Here is a 15,448-nt window from a genome sequence, read left to right on the forward strand (position 1 = left end):
GATCACGCGAATAACGCCGATCACCGTCCCTTGCATGTTGTCCTCCATCGCCGACAGGCTGCCCTCTCGCCTGCAGCTCGGCACTTTTGCTGCTCTCGCACTTTCTTTGCTGCTCATTTCAAGACGCGCTGCACGCAAACTAGATCGCCCTCGTAAAATTCCTAAGCAGGAGGAGCGCGTTGTGATCATCGGGGCGTCCAGCGGAATCGGACGGGAGATTGCACATGAATACGCAATAAGGGGTGCACGCGTGTGCGTCGTTGCGCGTAGGGAGGAGGAACTGAGAAGGGTCCTTGAGGAGTGCCAGGTCTTGTACGTGGAGGCAGGATTTGGAGACACCGGGAGAGTCTTCAGCGTTGCCACTGACTTCACAAATGTCGAGCAAATGGTACAGCTGAGGGAAAGACTAAAATTAGGTGTGTCCACCAGCGAGTCGGGTTCTGTACATATTGATGGCACTCCTTCAGAGTGGGATGGCGTAGATACGGTTTTTGTGTGTGCAGGGGCGAGTGCGCTGCGACCTCTCATGGAGGTCGCCGGGCTTGACAGACTCGCAAACGGGTTCAATCCTCCGGAAGCCGGCGTCATAGGCATCCAGCATACAGTGGACGTTGCTTCTACCGCTGCAAAGGTCAACTATTTGGGTCCCCTCATCTCTGCTGCGGCCTTCGTGAGCAAGTTCTCTACTCTCCTGTCCGTCATAATGAACATTATGCACATCCCAGCTGCCGTTGCTCCAAAGTAGCTCTATCGCCCCTTCAATCGCCCTGATCTCTTCTCTTGGAGCAGTCATCCCAGCTCCTACTCGCTCTCTATACTGTTCCACCAAAGCCGCGTCGCTCATGCTCTATCAAGCGCTCTCCATCGAGCACCCCGCCGTTGCCTTCTCCCTCATCATTCCTACTACTGTGCGAGGCAGTTTTCGTTCATCTGCTGTTGACGCCGGAGTAGTACGTGAAGTGGATCCGAATAAGGTCGGACTGAGGCCTGAAGCTGTGGCAAAGAGATCTGTGAGGGCAGTGGATGCCGGCGAAAAGCATGTCTTCATGCCGTATGTCTTTGGTAGGTTTGGTCATCTTCTGTATTGGCTAGCGCCTAGTTTCGTGGAGTGGCGGGCGAGGGCAAAGTACAACTTCGCCTCGTAATGCTAGTGCAGCTTCTGACATTGTAAAGCTCTATTGCATGGACACCATCACTGTTTTAACCCTAAACGTTGTGACGTTTCTATCGTACACAGTTGTATTTTACATGTAACCAATAGGACGACAATGGTAATACGAATGATACAAGGAAGAGAGTCTGAGAGTGGTTCCGCGATTGCTCCGAGCATATCAATGGCAGCCTGCTTGCCATCAAGAGTTTGAAACGAGATCAATCAGATGACCCTGCGTTCGCATCGCGTCTCATTGTGTATTGCTTCGCAATTCATGTCGCAATATGGCATCGCACACCTCTTGCATTTGTATTTTCCCCAATATCCGCACACGGAGCACAGAAGGCGCGGTGGCTCGCGAGGAGGCGGAGCGACAGCGTTGAGGTATGTTCTGATATTCGCAGGGCAGTTCGCTATACCCTGCATTACTCCAGATGCATCAGCATACGGCAGCCATTCAACAAAATGCTCTCGCTCACAGACTCGTCGATGAGTGTGGCTAGGTTCTTCTTGTACAGAATTGCCGTCCGCACGTTCATTGTTGACTTTTTCTTCTTCAACCCTGGCCACTCACGCTTGTCCGAAATGGTTTGGCGCGCACGACCCTTCACGGTGCGGCTACCCATCTCCTCTTCAACCTCATCAAGGCCGGGAAAGGTGGAAGAAGAGGGTTCAGTGTAGTTGGAACGCTGTGCAGTTGTGGACGAGTATGAACAAACCTATTTGCATACGCAAGCAAGTATACGCACCTCTAGCTCATCCAAGTGCCGTTTTGTTCGTTTGGCGATGACTTCCGGGTCAAGCTGAGTGATGGTCGCCTGCGTCTGGCGAGTCGCTATCTATCCCAACTTTGAATCAGAAACTCGTTCCTCACATGCTGCGATGCCAATGAATTCACGCTGTCTTCGAGGCATCTTAGTGGAACAAGTCGGATGACACGCGTGCTCCGAGAAACTCGGGAACGTCGAGTTCGATTTAAGGCGACTGAATGGCGCGATTGCATCACGTGATTGCGCCTGGCATACGAGTGAGTGGCACGACGATGCTTTGCGCTCAACCCCCACACACGCTCTATATCACTCGTACGGCCGTAGAATCGGCCGTTCCATCCTTTTCTCTCTTCCCTTTGTCTTAATACCGAAATGTCTGGTGGTCCCGCGTCGAAGCTGCCCGAGCACGACTTGCCGACTCCCGAGCCGGAGTCGCCGTCGATCCCGCGTCGCCAGCCGTACCGCTTCTCGACGCTTTGCGCAAATGTAGAGACGCCGGACGCAGAGCATAAGGACCAGCATGGGAGTTCCAGCGTACCCATCTACCAGACTGCGACGTTCAAAGGTGTCGGCGGGCAATATGATTATACTCGGAGCGGGAACCCGACCAGGACGCATTTACGTAAGTATGTGTTCCCTCGTTTGTTATGAGCCCCGTATATGATACGGAAGAGAAAGCGTTTTAGCGGAACGCTTGCTCGGGTTGAGATTGGAACGAAAGATATTCACTACATTTTCTAAGTGGGTGGGACAGAAGTGCTAACACGTTCACTCTCCTCTCAGAGCACCATATTGCCAAAATATCCTCCGCGGAACATGCCTTTGTCGTCTCCTCCGGCATGGCTGCCCTTGATGTGATTACGCGCATCCTCAAGCCCGGCAGCGAAGTAATTGCGGGCGATGATATTTATGGTGGAACGCACCGTCTGCTCACCTACCTTCGCACGCATATGGGTGTAACGGTACACCACATAGACACCGCGGATCCTTCGGCGGTCGTTCCCTGCCTCAATCCCGGCAAGACGGCCATGGTGCTGCTCGAGACTCCTACGAACCCTCTGTTAAAAATCATCGACATTGCCGGGATCAGTTCGCTCGTAAAGGAGAAGTGTCCGGACGCAGTCATCGTGGTGGACAATACGATGATGAGTCCTTACCTGCAGCGCCCCCTGGAGCATGGGGCGGACATCGTATATGATAGCGCGACGAAGTATCTGAGCGGACACCATGACTTGATGGCGGGTGTCATTACTTGCAACCAGGATGAATTGGCAAAGGTGTGTTTACAACGAGACTTTCGGTTATTCATGGAGCTCATCCGATCCTGCAGCAAATGGCATTCACGATCAACGCAGTTGGCAATGCCCTCACGCCGTTCGACTCATTCTTGCTTCTCCGGGGCATCAAGACACTCGCCATTCGCATGGATCGCCAGCAATCTACCGCTATGCTTGTCGCTCAGCTACTCTCTCGTCTAGGCTTCGTTACGCATTACCCTGGCCTGCCGAATCATCCGAACAGGGAAGTGCATGAGCGCATTGCAGACGGTCTGTTGCAGCCATTTAGTATCCTGATCAGTTCGAGTACTCATAGTTCTTGTAGGCTATGGCGCAGTGCTCTCATTTGAAACTGGCGACAAGGAGCTTAGCGAGCGCATCGTAGGTGCTACGCGCCTGTGGGGTATCAGCGTCAGTTTTGGCTGCGTGAACAGTTTGATTAGCATGCCTTGCGTGATGTCGTAAGTGTAGTTCCGTATATTCCTGTCCTGCACAACAACTAAGCTTTGCACAGGCATGCTTCTATTGACCCGGCGACGCGCGCAGCTCGTGGTCTTCCGGAGGATTTGATCCGACTCTGCGTCGGTATTGAGGACCCGGCAGATCTTCTTGACGACCTCCAACATGCGCTGCTTGAGGCAGGTGCTGTGGCGTATGCTGCGAACGAATATGTGCGCATTCCCAACCCGATTAGCAGGGCGGTGGAGAAGTTGGCGCTGAATGAACCTATCCGTGAGAGGGAGGACAGAGAATGGCTTGTCAGCGCTCCTGGCAAGGTCATTCTCTTCGGAGAGCATGCAGTCGTGCACGGTGTGGTACGTGGTTCGACCGATAGGATCACAGGTTTGCGCTCACTATGGTATCCGTTATTGAAGACGGCTATCGCAGCCTCGGTAGACTTGCGCTGCTACGGATTGGTGTCACCACGGCATGACAACAAGCTGTCGTTGCACCTCTCCGATATCGGAAACTATCACCACGAGTGGGATCTTGACGATCTGCCCTGGGACGCGGTTACTCCCGTTCCTCCCGGCGAATCGCACCCAGATCAGCTCGACCAGAAACTGATGGAGGCCATCAGTACGCGCGCTTTGCCTCCGGCAGACGAGATCCCTCCGAAGGCGCAGGGGGCTATGGTGGCGTTCCTCTACCTGTACATGACGATGACGCACGGCGGCTTCCGGTGCGTATTCGCGTCTTCGGAGTAAAGCCCTAATCAACGAGCTCTTGCGCTGCAGACCATCGTTCAACTTTGTGGCGCGGTCGACTCTTCCGGTAGGCGCGGGGCTTGGGTCTTCAGCGTCCTACTCGGCGTGTGTTGCTACGGCGCTCTTGCTCCTCCACGAGCGCATCTCCATCCCGCCGCTTCCTCCGCGCAGCCGCCAGCCCGCGTATGGCGATCCCGGCCACTTACACATTTCGCACCATGGTCGGCGGGCCATCCCTCCGGACGTCGCGGAAGAAGTCAACCGGTGGGCGTTCATCGGGGAGAAGGTATTGCATGGTAATCCGAGCGGAGTGGACAACTCGGTCGCCGTGTTTGGCGGTGCGCTGGCATATACGCGCGCCGGCTTTGGGAAGAAGAGCGGGATGGAGCAGATCCAAGGGTGGGCATGAAGCTTGCACGAGTCTTGTTCGTGATGCTAATTATGATTCGGTTTCACTAGTTTCAAATCGTTGCGTTTCTTGTTGGTTGATTCCAGAGTGCCCCGTGACACGAAGAAGCTTGTTGCCGGCGTCGCCATGAAGAAGGCTGAGGTGCTGATTTTTAGTAGGCTACATTCTGCTCATAATGCTTACTATGTTGTATCACAGGACCCCGAGGTTGTGAACAAGATCTTAGATGCCATTCAAAGCATCAGTGATGAGGCTCATCGAGCGTTGGCCGATCCAGAGCTTCCCAGGGCATCACTGCTTTCTGCTCTCTCCGTGCGTTCGATTCTTTTGTCGCTGACCGTAGTATTCTCAAGTTCATATTTCAGACATTGATCAACGAGAACCACGCACATCTAGTTTCACTGGGCGTTTCTCATCCATCTTTAGAGACCATCCGTTCGACAACTGCTTCCGAGCGGTTCGGACTGAGCACGAAGCTTACCGGCGCAGGCGGAGGAGGTTGCGCTGTGACTCTGGTGCCAGATGGTGCGACCTACACATTTTCTATGAAGGTCTAGTTGCTGACATGCATTGGCAATAGACTTCCGCGACTTATCGCTACAAGCTTTGATCTCTGCGTTGGAGGGCTCTGGCTTCAGGACATACACCACTTCTGTAGGTGGTTCTGGGCTGGGCATTCTATCGTCCTACGATTATGAGTATCCGCCGAACACTATCACACCACCGGGAACCCCGAGAGATGAGGATATTCGTGCGGACGCGATCGATGCGGTTCCGTCTCTACACGAGCATTTCACCGGGATCAGCATCGGATCTCTGCCTCAGTGGGCGGAGGACCGTGGCCGGTGGCTCTATGTATAACTTGTGTCCCGGAACGTGTTCCTGTTTGTGATGCTGCATTTTGTGATGATGTACAGATATTGTGATGGATGTTGGCGGGTTCTTATGAAAGTGAGGATGGATGTAACCGTAGATATCTCCACATAAGGCCTAGCAAAAGGCGCGTTGAAGCCTGATTTTAGCAGATTCCAAATGACCAATTTGGCTATTTCAGTACGCCGGTCACGTGAACACGTGACGCAGTTGTTGCAGATTACATAACTTTTATTACGTAACTCATGCAACACGCCACCGTCGCCCTCAAAGTTCCGCCCTAGGACTTGTTCATCACCACGTTTACTTCATTTTTTTTTGGGATCACCGTACTTTTCTCAGATATAATGTTCGTCACTAAATGTGATTCATTGCTGTATTCATTCTGCTACAATGTGTTGCATGTTGTTGCATCACTGTTGTATCCCAGGCTGCTGTGGACAGGCTTGCACACCTATACATTTGTCGGCATCGTCGATTGTGATACAGGTATGCCTTTTGTTGATACTGACCATGTACTTGTCAATCCCCTATTTGTTTTGATCCACTCTGTCACTCTGAGTGCTCTCAGTCCTTACAATGCTCTACCTATTGCCCGTCAAACACACCTCCTCACTGATTCGTCCACCACCGTTGGTCTCCATCCACTAGCTGTCCTCCCATCTTGTCAGCACCCCACTCGGACCACGTACTTTTACATGGCTTCGATCCGAAGTTCGAACAAGCCATCCAATGCACCTGGAACTCCGACGTCCCTGCTCACGCCTGCGGTTCGTACTCTAGATCCACCTTCAGCGATCCGAATTCATCATATCGCGGATGCTAATGAGACTTACCCTGCGCTAGACTGTGTGCGGCAACCGAATAAGGACCAGTTGTCTGGATGGGTTCTCGAAATGAAATGGAGAAAGCCTTCGACAGCTTAATGTAATTGTACATCTATTGCGTACTCCCCCTGAATAAACTTTGCATTGCTGTCATTTGGAACCGGCGCTTGACGCCTCTTCACCCAAGTGATAGTCGGTCGGAAGCAAGGTGAGCTTATAGATATGCAGCACAGCACGGTCACGTGCGTGGCATAATCGCGCTTGTGGCTGATAACGCGAGCAGTGTAACAGCACCTCTTTCTCCATAACGCTGCACTCGCTTGCGCTCATGCTCTTCATGTCTCCTCTCTTTCTCTTGCTGCTTTTACGATGGATTTTTGTTATTAATCATACCGCTATGGTGTCTTCCTTGTCAAGCCAGCCACAACAACGAGGTCTGTGACAGGATCGCACCGACCAACTATTTGCGGCTCAACTCCACATTTCTCGAATCTTTTGTAGGCACCACTATAGAAAGCATGGCAATACTTTCGAACATGAGCACACCTTACCAGCGGCTTCACCTCGTCAGCATACGACTTCACACGCAAAAACCCGTGTTATATATCGTGTATCATGTGGTAAAGTGGTCCATTATCCGGTAAGACTAGAGCATTGAAAGAGGAGGGTTAGGCTAGGAGGCTACATGGTTAAGAATATGGAGTGATGGAAGGGTAGAATACGCGTAGTCTGACACGTAAAGAGTAGCACTAGCAGGAGATGGATATACAAATGCGACCTACTAGGTATGTGTGTCTGTTGCAATATAGATATATCGGACGTCGGGGCAGACGATGTATGACCTGATATAGAATATATGAGTGCGAAGATCCTGGGACGGCCATCCCTGATTTTCCAAAGTGTCTGCATCTCAGTCATGGTGTGATGCCAAGTTTATGGAACATTGTGTCTAGTGTTTTGAACGCAACCGGCTTCACCAAGCTAGACAGATTGTCATTAGACTCGTCACGACAGTCGATGCACGACGACGATAACGTACTATCCGTCTACGCCGGCTTCAAAAGCGCGGCGTTTATCTTCCAGTGAGGACATGCCAGTGAGCGCTAGGATGCGAGCAGCACGCGATGGCTTCTGATGATCATCACGAGATTCAACCCGCTTCCGCATCGTTTCTATCGATCGCATCTGCATGGTTGCACCGACACCTAGTGCGACGGGAACGGTAGATGAGCAACAGAGCCTCAATCGCAAGTATACCACGTGAACTGACCGTCAAGCACAGGCATAGATAAATCTACCAGGACGACGCTGGATAGATGTTAAGCTCATGACGAGCGATGGGCAGCAGTTTCGCTCACTCGAAATGTCCATCGCTCTCAAAGATACTGACTCCTTCTTGCCCATCCACCGCCTCCCGAAAGTCGTAGCCCTAAGTTGAATCAGCAAAATGATCGTTATCCACATAATACACCGCCATTCACCTTGTTTCTAAGCCATTTTATTCTGCGCATCAACACGTGAGCAGCATGTACAAGTCAGATATCCACATAACGTACAGTAGATTTCGTAGGATGCTGTTATCCTCGATGACGAGTACCCGCAGCGGCCCTCGAACACCAAGAGAGCCAACAGACGACCTGAGCAACGTTCCTCCGGAGCCTACAGCGATAAGGGGAGTGGGGGTCGATGGGACTGATTCGGAAGAATCCGGCGGTTCGGACTCGTTTCCATCCGCCGGAGCAGAGATAGTCATGTGAGACCAACTGGCAAGCGGATGAATCGTAGCAGCACGAGGAGCAAGCGCGGGTCTGCATTGCATCGTGGCAATCCCATCTTCCGAGCAGCGACGAGGCAGAATGCCCTCAGGCGTGACCACGTCCTCCGAGGGAGGCGATGCCTCGACGACAGGCGACTCCGGGCGCGTGGGCACTGTAGACTGCGTGCGAGATCCTTGACCTATGTTGATAATGTGCAGACACATCTTGAGCGCGGCGTGTAAACGGATCGGGCCGACAGGCTTGTACACAATTCGACAGAAGCCCCCGATGCGTTCATACTCGCCAACCATATTCATGAGACGAGGGTCACCACGAAGCGACGACAGAATAATGAACGGCCTAGATGCTTGTTTGCTGTCGATCGCAGCAGCCAGGGGCGCAAGATCTTCATTGACGATCACAATTTGACCAACGGTATCTTCCTCAGCTAGAGTGAATCCCCATCGTGACACCAGATACGACCTGACGACAGAGCGCAAGAGCTGGACCCCTCGGTGCGAGTCGTTGAAGCCTAGCAACGACACGGTCGGCCGCTTCATGTGGTCGTACACCTGCACCATCTCTTCGTCGCAAGATGAGGACTGCTCTTCTTCGACTGGCTCCGCATCAAAAGTTATCTTGATCTCGGTCCCTACGCCCTCTGCGCTCCAGACATCGACCTTGCCGTCCACACTACGAGATCGTACAATGCTGTTGACAATAGCCAGGCCGAGTCCCGTACCCGTCTGCAATGGGTTCTCCTGCGAGAATGGATGGAACAGTTGATTCTGCAAATAAAAAATTCGTTAGCAATGACAAGGCAGAGCATGTCAACGATGGATACCTTGAGGAAATGCTGGCTGATGCCCTGTACATAATTCAGCCAAAATGAATGCTAGCACAGAATGCCGGCGCACCTTTCCGGTATCGATCACAGAGAGTTCCAGGCGAACCTTGTCGCTCGGTGTCTCGCTCGTCGGAGGCAGTTGTCGAAGCATGACGTGAACGTAACCGTCCTAAGTAAGGAACGCACGATCAGATCCCGATCGATGGCACTAACAAACAATTCAGTCCGCCAACCGATGTGAACTTCAAGCTGTTGCCAAATACGTTCATCAACACCCGACGAATGCCACCCTTCTCGCACATGAAGGTCCAGCCCTATCGGACAGAACGGTGAGAAACAACCTTTTGCTCAGACAAGCGTGTAACATACCCTCGTTGAGCCAAAGTCTATGTCGATGACGGTCTCAACATGCTGCTCTGCAGGATCAGGGAGGACGGCTGGGCGATCCTGCTTCGGCGGCGAATACACGCTGCCAATCTCGGACGTGAACATCCTCGCGCGGTGTCCTATCCAACCTCCCTCAATGGCCTCCTCCACGAGCTGCATGAGGTCAACCCTACAGATCATTCGACTCAGCACACGATGAGATGATCGAGCCAACATGCACACTCACCTGCTATGCTGAATGGCATTCTCCACACCGCCCGCCTTCGCATTGCCGCTTAGCTTCGTGAAGTCCAATACATGGTTGACCGTCTCCACAAGCGAGGTTCCACACGCCTCCACCGTCTGCAGAAAGGATGTCTGACTATGATCTAGGGGCGTGTCAGAGAGCAGCTCGGCCGACGCCAGTATCTGTCAACGGCAGCAATGAGCCACAGTGCCGGTAAGTGTATGCACACGCCGGGCACTTACCCCGTGCAGCGGTGTTCGCAGTTCGTGCGAGATGCTAACGGAAGCAGGATTAGAACAAACACCGCATCTTCCCAGCGAGAAGACCTACTTCGAGATGAACAAGCTCTTGGCCTTATCCGCGAGAACCATTCTACGCTTCAACACAGCGGACAGGATGATCACACCTAGTCATATTTTAGTATGGAAGCTCCGCTACAATTACAAAGCCAAACTTACCGATAGCGCGGAGATACGACAATTCGTGCCCTTCGAGCTGATACAAGCTGAGCGTGAATCATAGTCAGATCCAACGAGCAGAGGCACTTACGAAAGGCGTCGTGCGCTCGCCGGTGCTATACGCGCACAACAAAGCAAATGGCTGCTTGTCAATGTTGAATATAGGCACCGCTATTCCCAAAGCAATCATTCGCACTGCACACCCTCACACCCCACAAATCCAAATCACTCACCAAGCGCATACTGTATCCTCGTCGGCAGAAACGGGCGCAACGTCGCCGGCACGATCCCCTCACAAACCTTCCCATCCGGATATCGGGCAAAGAACTCTGTCAGACGCGCGTACTCCTCGCGGCTGAGCGACTTGCTGCTCGTCGAGGAGCCTGCCTGCCTATCCGCATTGTGCAGCGTGATGCTCATCGCGCTCTCCGCGCCGATCGTCTCAAGCACGTCCACGTGTGACACGTCCAGCACGATCGCGCCCTCCACATCAAGCGTTCGCTTCACGAGCCGCGCGGCGCGCTCGTACACCTGCTCCATCGACGTGCCCATAAACAGGCCCTTTTCGCCATCCGCTTCCTTATCGAGATCGAGGCATTCCCGCGTAAATTGCTCCATCTGCACCAAGCTATATCAGGCCACGATTGAGATTATCATCGCTGAGAAAACCTACCGAGTTTTGAATGCGGTCTCTGATACGCAGTTGAATCTGAAAGAACCATTCACAACCCATGCATGTCTACTGAGAATGACTACGTACCTTGTCCTTCCACAACTCCAGCTCCCGCATCGCAATTTGCTACCGACACCATTAGCTCGCCATTCTCTTCACCCACACTCAAGACAGCTACCCACCGCAAACTCCTTCAACGTATGCCGCTGCCTGGGACCGAACTCCCTCCGTGGCACATCGTCAATGATCGCGAGACTATCCATAACCAGAGACAAGAGCAATAGTCAGATAGGCGGGCGGGAGGAAGGAAAAAGAAAAATAAGCGCATATACTCACACACCAATGTTGTACCCATCCTGTGTGCGCAGCGGACATCCAGCGTAGAACCGGATACGCGGCGTGCCAATCACGAGCGGCTGCGCGTCGATATATGAGCATGGGCGAAGCGGGGAAAGATGAAAGGAAACAGGACGTACGTTCCGCGCGAACCTCCAATCTTCTTGTGCGTCGTGCACGACCATGGGTTCGTCGTCCCTACTCCCCGACACATTGCCGGTTAACACCGCGAAAACGCATCGAATCCACATCACTCGCGACTCACCTCTGCAAAATGGCATGAGCATCGAATGAACTCGTCCGCGGCATGTTCTGCGTGCCAAATCCCGCTGCAAGTCACCGCCATCAGTCATACCCACCCAACTTCCCTCCACGTTCAAACCCAGTCCAACTCACATTCAGACTTGAAGAACCTATCCACCATCAATCAGCCCAGTCTACAATTAATAAGTAGAGCAGCACACCACTCACTCCTCCGTCCCATCCACGAGCGAAATTGTCACAACTTTCGTGCTAAACACCAGCTTCACCAAGTGCGCGATCCGGTCAAAGTTCACGTCCCGGCCCGTGCCCCAAATATTGAACCTGACACCAGCAGTCAGCCAGCAGAGCGAGTCGAACGAAACCGCCACGCACCTGTACAAGGCCCTCCTCCGCTCCAGCTCATCCTGCGGGTTGGGTGGCGCCAAATATCCCAGCTCACTGAACATCTGCTCCTCCTTCGCCGCACGCCCCGTGCGCCCCGCACCGGCCGCAATCACCGCGATTCCACCCGACCCATTCGCGACATCGAGCCCCGCCGCAGGAAGCGACGCGCTGCTCAGCAGCGGCAGTGGTGCGCTCGTCTGGCGCGTAAGGCAGATGCGCCGCGGGAGCGCGGGCACCGTCTGTGCGTCAAATCGGCCCGGCGGTGAAATGATCGACGTCGTGTTCGCGTGCGTAGGGAGCGGTTGTATGGTCGTGATTGATGGGGTATGTGAGTGAGAGGTTGATGTAGTTTCTGGTGAGGCCGATACGGAGGTCCGCTTGGACGTTTGAGAATCATGGTCGGCTAGTGGGGCTTGGAAGGATGTCAAACTCAGAGGCTTTGTTTTGGCATCGCCGTCGCTTTCCGCACGTTCGTGCTTAACGACGGTCTCAAGCGACACCGCTTTGGACGGTCGCTCGCTCGTCGTCGCGAAATGCGCATATGACTGCCCGAACATCCCATCCATCGCCCCGAAATAGTCCCCATCGGATTCCTCAATCGTATACGTCACCGGCGCAGTCGCAGGCGGCGGGTGCAAGGGAAACTTCATCGACTCCTTCTCCTTCGAGCCCTCCTTCACATGCCCATTCCCACTCTCCTTCCTCCTTTCACTCACTCCCGCCTGCTCCTTCTCACCATCACTCTCCTCTCCCCTCCCATCCTCATCCTCCACCCGATCCCCTTCCTCCACATCCTGTGTCCCCTGCCAAAAACTGCTCAATCTCGTCTTCCTCCCCGTCCCCGGCGAGAACACCGGCTCACCCTCCCATCCTACCCTCCCATTAGTCGCCGTCCACGCGTTCCCAAAGTATCCCCCAAACGCATCGGGCGGGTGAGACCCAGGGATCACTGCCGTCACGCCGCGCATCGGGTCTGTCAGCTCGTGCTCCGGCGACGGCAGCGCGAGCGGTGCGACGCTCACCCGTGCCCCTGCCCACCGGATAGCCGCGGCGGTTGTCGTCGCCTCTGTCGTTGGGATCTGGTGGTTGGACGAGACGGATGATGACGACGATGAGGTGTGACGAGCGTGACTTTTCGCGGAGGTGGATGAAGTGGAGGGATGAGGCGCATGTGAGGGCGTTGGAGGCACTGCAGGGAATGCGCTACGCAGTCTGTGCGGGAACGCGCCTAGCGACAAGGGCACCCCCGGTCGTTTGTGTACTGATGCGGTCTTCACTGCCGATGTACTGCTACTTGCCGTCGTTGACGCCGGTGAAGCATCGATCGCTGTCGTATGAGGTTGCACGGGATGTTGTTCAGACATCGGAGACAGTGAGAGCAATCCCACCTCCCCCGCACCGATGATCCCATCCACGAGCGGGACAGCCGGCTCCGGGGCACCTACCGTCGAGCCGGAGTCCTCCCGGTCATGCAGTGTCTCAGGTGGGTGCATCTCGCACGGCGACTCGAACATCTCGCGATCTCGCTCAGCCTGCGTCTGCTCCTTAGTCGGCACCATCGCCCCCAAGTCGCGCGCGCCAGGGTGACTGGGTGCCTGGAGCTGCGAACGAGGCGGGTGCGGGGTGCGGAGTGGGTCCCAGCGGCCGAGTGCGTACGCGTGCACGAAGGCAGCCCAGTCGCACGTGGCCTCGTCTGCGGCGTTTGCGGTCGCAGGCTTCTCGCTCGCCGGGGGAAGCTGGAGCTGGAGTTGGGGCTCGTCAGAGTCGTTGACGGGGGTGGGATCGAACGGGGAGGGCAGCACGTCGACTGTGGGCGAGGGTGTGGATGGTGGTGAGGGCCAGGCGGACATGAGGAACAGCATACGCGGAGAGCACGTACCTGCGTTCGCGAGGCGCGAGGCCTCTGCGCGGAGGCCCTCGACGGCGGCGTGTGCGCGACGGTTCATCTCGCTGATGCTCGCGTCCTCCGGCCCGTCGACGGACGGCATGAGCGGAGGCATGCTGCTGCGTGTGTCCGCGTCCGAGTCGGGCGCGTACGCAGCGTCATGCACGCCGCAGGGTGCGCAAGTGGATGAGAAAGAGACGGCGGGGGAGGGGGACGACGGGAGAAGGGACGGGCGCTCCTCTGCGGACGAGGCAGTGGAGGGTCGGCGGATAGGGCGATGCGTGGTCTTTGCTTGGAGAGCGAGACGGGGGATGGTCGGGAGGGTGTATGCGGCGGTGTTGTGGGGAAGATTGAGGGAGCGGGAGAGGTCGTCGAGGGAGAGGGCGGCGGGAGTCGGCGTCGGTGCAGGCAGGGGGCGTTGGCTCGGGAGCATGCCCGCTGGAAATAAGGTAAGGTAATAGTGGAAGGCTAATAGGAGGAGGTCAGTCGTCCAGATCGGGAAACAGCGCCCAGGCATATCCAGACCCGCGTCATCATCACGTGCTCAATTCACCGCCAAACTCTATTCATTCTAATTTGTAGTCCGACGGCTGTCCTTACACCTCCGCGAACACCAGCAGCGTCCACACATACAGCGGCAGCACCACATTGTCGTTTTGCACGCTGAACCCCTCCAGCAGCGCCCCCAGCATCAACACCACCGTATACCGCCACACCTGCAGCAACAGTCAGTCGCAGACCAACACGCCGCGCACTACACGCACCGAGAACCGCTCTGCACATCCGCACACACGCAGCAGCCACGCGCTCAACACCACGCTTGCCACCAGGGCCACACTGCCCTCCACCGTCTTCCCGCTCGTGGCCACCCACCGGTGCCGCCCGAACCGCTTCCCGACAATCGACGCCTGCCACCGTATACAAATTTAGCGTACAAATAATGCTCGTCGCGATATGTAATGCAGATCGCACCATTGCATCGCCGACGCCTAGTACCAGCGTGCCTGTGTATAGCAGCAATCTAGAGGGTCTGAGGTTCTAGTCAGTCAACCATCGCTTGTGAGAGAGACCGGAGAATCGACAGAATCGATCTGCTAGTGAGAAATCCGATCATGGAATGAGAACAGTCACGCGCTCCGGATAATCCACAAAGGAACATGCAGCTGCAACATAGCCACCGTTGCAACAGGGGACGAGAAAAAGCCCGAGAACAAAACAACTCACCCCTCAAACCAAACACACCCCGCACACCCAATCAACAAATAAAAATGGCTCAAAATCGCCGTCCCAGCATCCTTCTGGTCCAGAAACGCGTTCATAAACACGTGCACCGCCGCTCCCAACGGGTACAGCGCAAAGTACCGCACGTACTCCGCAAACACGAACAGCGCAAACGCGCCGCTGAACGCCAGGTGCAGAAACGCCGGCTACAGCGCCCGTCAGCCCATGTGCACAACAAATGACGCATGCACTCACATCCACCGCCACACCAGGCACGAACATCACCACCGCAAGCGCATGGAAGAACTTTCTCCGTGCATTCATCCCCAACGTCGGCACGCCCTCCAGCCACTCGTTCGCCATCTGCGCCCCATTCGGTATATTCGGCAGATTGCTCAAGTTCGGCAGGTTCGGGATTCCCGCAAAGTTCGGCAGGTACGACTCCGTCGTATCGCTCGCCTCCGCCCCTGCCCCGCCCGCGGTATTCTCGTTG

General features: G+C 54.9%; 6 protein-coding genes across 6 annotated transcripts in view; 3 read left to right on the plus strand and 3 right to left on the minus strand.

Annotated features, from left to right (window-relative positions):
* Positions 1 to 32: 32 nt before the first annotated feature.
* Positions 33 to 1,267, plus strand: LAESUDRAFT_811954 (NAD(P)-binding protein; the record flags this gene model as incomplete). The annotated part of the gene is made up of 3 exons (XM_040914362.1): positions 33 to 416; positions 468 to 670; positions 726 to 1,267. Coding segments are annotated over 3 exons (1,007 nt in total), but the record flags the coding sequence as incomplete, so codon positions are not given.
* On the minus strand, positions 945 to 2,083 carry LAESUDRAFT_724701 (uncharacterized protein). The gene is made up of 3 exons (XM_040908673.1): positions 1,903 to 2,083; positions 1,633 to 1,842; positions 945 to 1,573 (listed from the first exon to the last, which is right to left on the minus strand). The coding sequence occupies exons 2-3, from the start codon at positions 1,777 to 1,779 to the stop codon at positions 1,376 to 1,378; spliced, it is 345 nt and encodes a 114-aa protein (XP_040765447.1). The 5' UTR covers positions 1,780 to 1,842; positions 1,903 to 2,083; the 3' UTR covers positions 945 to 1,375.
* Positions 2,084 to 2,204: 121 nt separating this feature from the next.
* LAESUDRAFT_677557 (cystathionine beta-lyase) lies at positions 2,205 to 5,847 on the plus strand. The gene is made up of 11 exons (XM_040905661.1): positions 2,205 to 2,545; positions 2,707 to 3,200; positions 3,254 to 3,470; positions 3,526 to 3,661; positions 3,715 to 4,015; positions 4,076 to 4,383; positions 4,439 to 4,807; positions 4,868 to 4,958; positions 5,016 to 5,129; positions 5,183 to 5,342; positions 5,398 to 5,847. The coding sequence occupies exons 1-11, from the start codon at positions 2,296 to 2,298 to the stop codon at positions 5,676 to 5,678; spliced, it is 2,721 nt and encodes a 906-aa protein (XP_040765448.1). The 5' UTR covers positions 2,205 to 2,295; the 3' UTR covers positions 5,679 to 5,847.
* Positions 5,707 to 6,646, plus strand: LAESUDRAFT_102968 (uncharacterized protein). The gene is made up of 2 exons (XM_040901161.1): positions 5,707 to 6,460; positions 6,537 to 6,646. Exons 1-2 carry the CDS (start codon positions 6,038 to 6,040, stop codon positions 6,588 to 6,590), a joined length of 477 nt encoding a protein of 158 aa, XP_040765449.1. The 5' UTR covers positions 5,707 to 6,037; the 3' UTR covers positions 6,591 to 6,646.
* A 331-nt stretch (positions 6,647 to 6,977) lies between these two features.
* Positions 6,978 to 14,634, minus strand: LAESUDRAFT_724704 (uncharacterized protein). Its single transcript, XM_040908674.1, has 27 exons — positions 14,499 to 14,634; positions 13,729 to 14,450; positions 11,838 to 13,656; positions 11,673 to 11,786; positions 11,598 to 11,614; positions 11,467 to 11,530; positions 11,342 to 11,399; positions 11,202 to 11,281; positions 11,048 to 11,120; positions 10,953 to 10,991; positions 10,866 to 10,901; positions 10,426 to 10,810; positions 10,284 to 10,363; positions 10,193 to 10,229; positions 10,065 to 10,140; positions 9,977 to 10,010; positions 9,735 to 9,916; positions 9,491 to 9,677; positions 9,355 to 9,435; positions 9,192 to 9,290; positions 9,119 to 9,142; positions 8,074 to 9,062; positions 7,999 to 8,020; positions 7,876 to 7,946; positions 7,788 to 7,825; positions 7,557 to 7,722; positions 6,978 to 7,498 (listed from the first exon to the last, which is right to left on the minus strand). The coding sequence occupies exons 2-27, from the start codon at positions 14,165 to 14,167 to the stop codon at positions 7,432 to 7,434; spliced, it is 5,277 nt and encodes a 1,758-aa protein (XP_040765450.1). The 5' UTR covers positions 14,168 to 14,450; positions 14,499 to 14,634; the 3' UTR covers positions 6,978 to 7,431.
* Positions 14,331 to 15,448, minus strand: part of LAESUDRAFT_650931 (uncharacterized protein) — a gene marked incomplete at both ends in the record, with an annotated part of 2,336 nt that continues 1,218 nt past the window's right edge. Inside the window, 5 exons of the mRNA XM_040904269.1 lie at positions 14,331 to 14,450; positions 14,499 to 14,642; positions 14,707 to 14,764; positions 14,959 to 15,161; positions 15,211 to 15,409. Of these exons, the coding sequence (XP_040765451.1) occupies positions 14,331 to 14,450; positions 14,499 to 14,642; positions 14,707 to 14,764; positions 14,959 to 15,161; positions 15,211 to 15,409 (724 nt within the window). The remainder of the gene's footprint in view (positions 14,451 to 14,498; positions 14,643 to 14,706; positions 14,765 to 14,958; positions 15,162 to 15,210; positions 15,410 to 15,448) is intronic.

The sequence above is a fragment of the Laetiporus sulphureus genome, assembly GCF_001632365.1.
Source record: "Laetiporus sulphureus 93-53 unplaced genomic scaffold LAESUscaffold_14, whole genome shotgun sequence".
Classification (NCBI taxonomy): Eukaryota; Fungi; Basidiomycota; class Agaricomycetes; order Polyporales; family Laetiporaceae; genus Laetiporus; species Laetiporus sulphureus.

Excerpts from the sequence above, each read along its gene's own strand:
- LAESUDRAFT_724701 (XM_040908673.1), bottom strand. The coding sequence starts at position 1,779 with ATGGGTAGCCGCACCGTGAAGGGTCGTGCGCGCCAAACCATTTCGGAC. Across the intron at positions 1,574-1,632 it reads CCACACTCATCGACGAGTCT|GGTATAGCGAACTGCCCTGC; the intron begins GTGAGCGAGAGC and ends GGAGTAATGCAG.
- LAESUDRAFT_677557 (XM_040905661.1), top strand. The coding sequence starts at position 2,296 with ATGTCTGGTGGTCCCGCGTCGAAGCTGCCCGAGCACGACTTGCCGACT. Across the intron at positions 3,201-3,253 it reads ACCAGGATGAATTGGCAAAG|CAAATGGCATTCACGATCAA; the intron begins GTGTGTTTACAA and ends CCGATCCTGCAG. Across the intron at positions 4,808-4,867 it reads GGGATGGAGCAGATCCAAGG|TTTCAAATCGTTGCGTTTCT; the intron begins GTGGGCATGAAG and ends CGGTTTCACTAG.
- LAESUDRAFT_102968 (XM_040901161.1), top strand. The coding sequence starts at position 6,038 with ATGTTCGTCACTAAATGTGATTCATTGCTGTATTCATTCTGCTACAAT. Across the intron at positions 6,461-6,536 it reads CGTCCCTGCTCACGCCTGCG|ACTGTGTGCGGCAACCGAAT; the intron begins GTTCGTACTCTA and ends ACCCTGCGCTAG.
- LAESUDRAFT_724704 (XM_040908674.1), bottom strand. The coding sequence starts at position 14,167 with ATGCTCCCGAGCCAACGCCCCCTGCCTGCACCGACGCCGACTCCCGCC. Across the intron at positions 10,230-10,283 it reads GCGAGCGCACGACGCCTTTC|CTCGAAGGGCACGAATTGTC; the intron begins GTAAGTGCCTCT and ends AGCTTGTATCAG. Across the intron at positions 9,917-9,976 it reads TGCGAACACCGCTGCACGGG|ATACTGGCGTCGGCCGAGCT; the intron begins GTAAGTGCCCGG and ends TGCCGTTGACAG.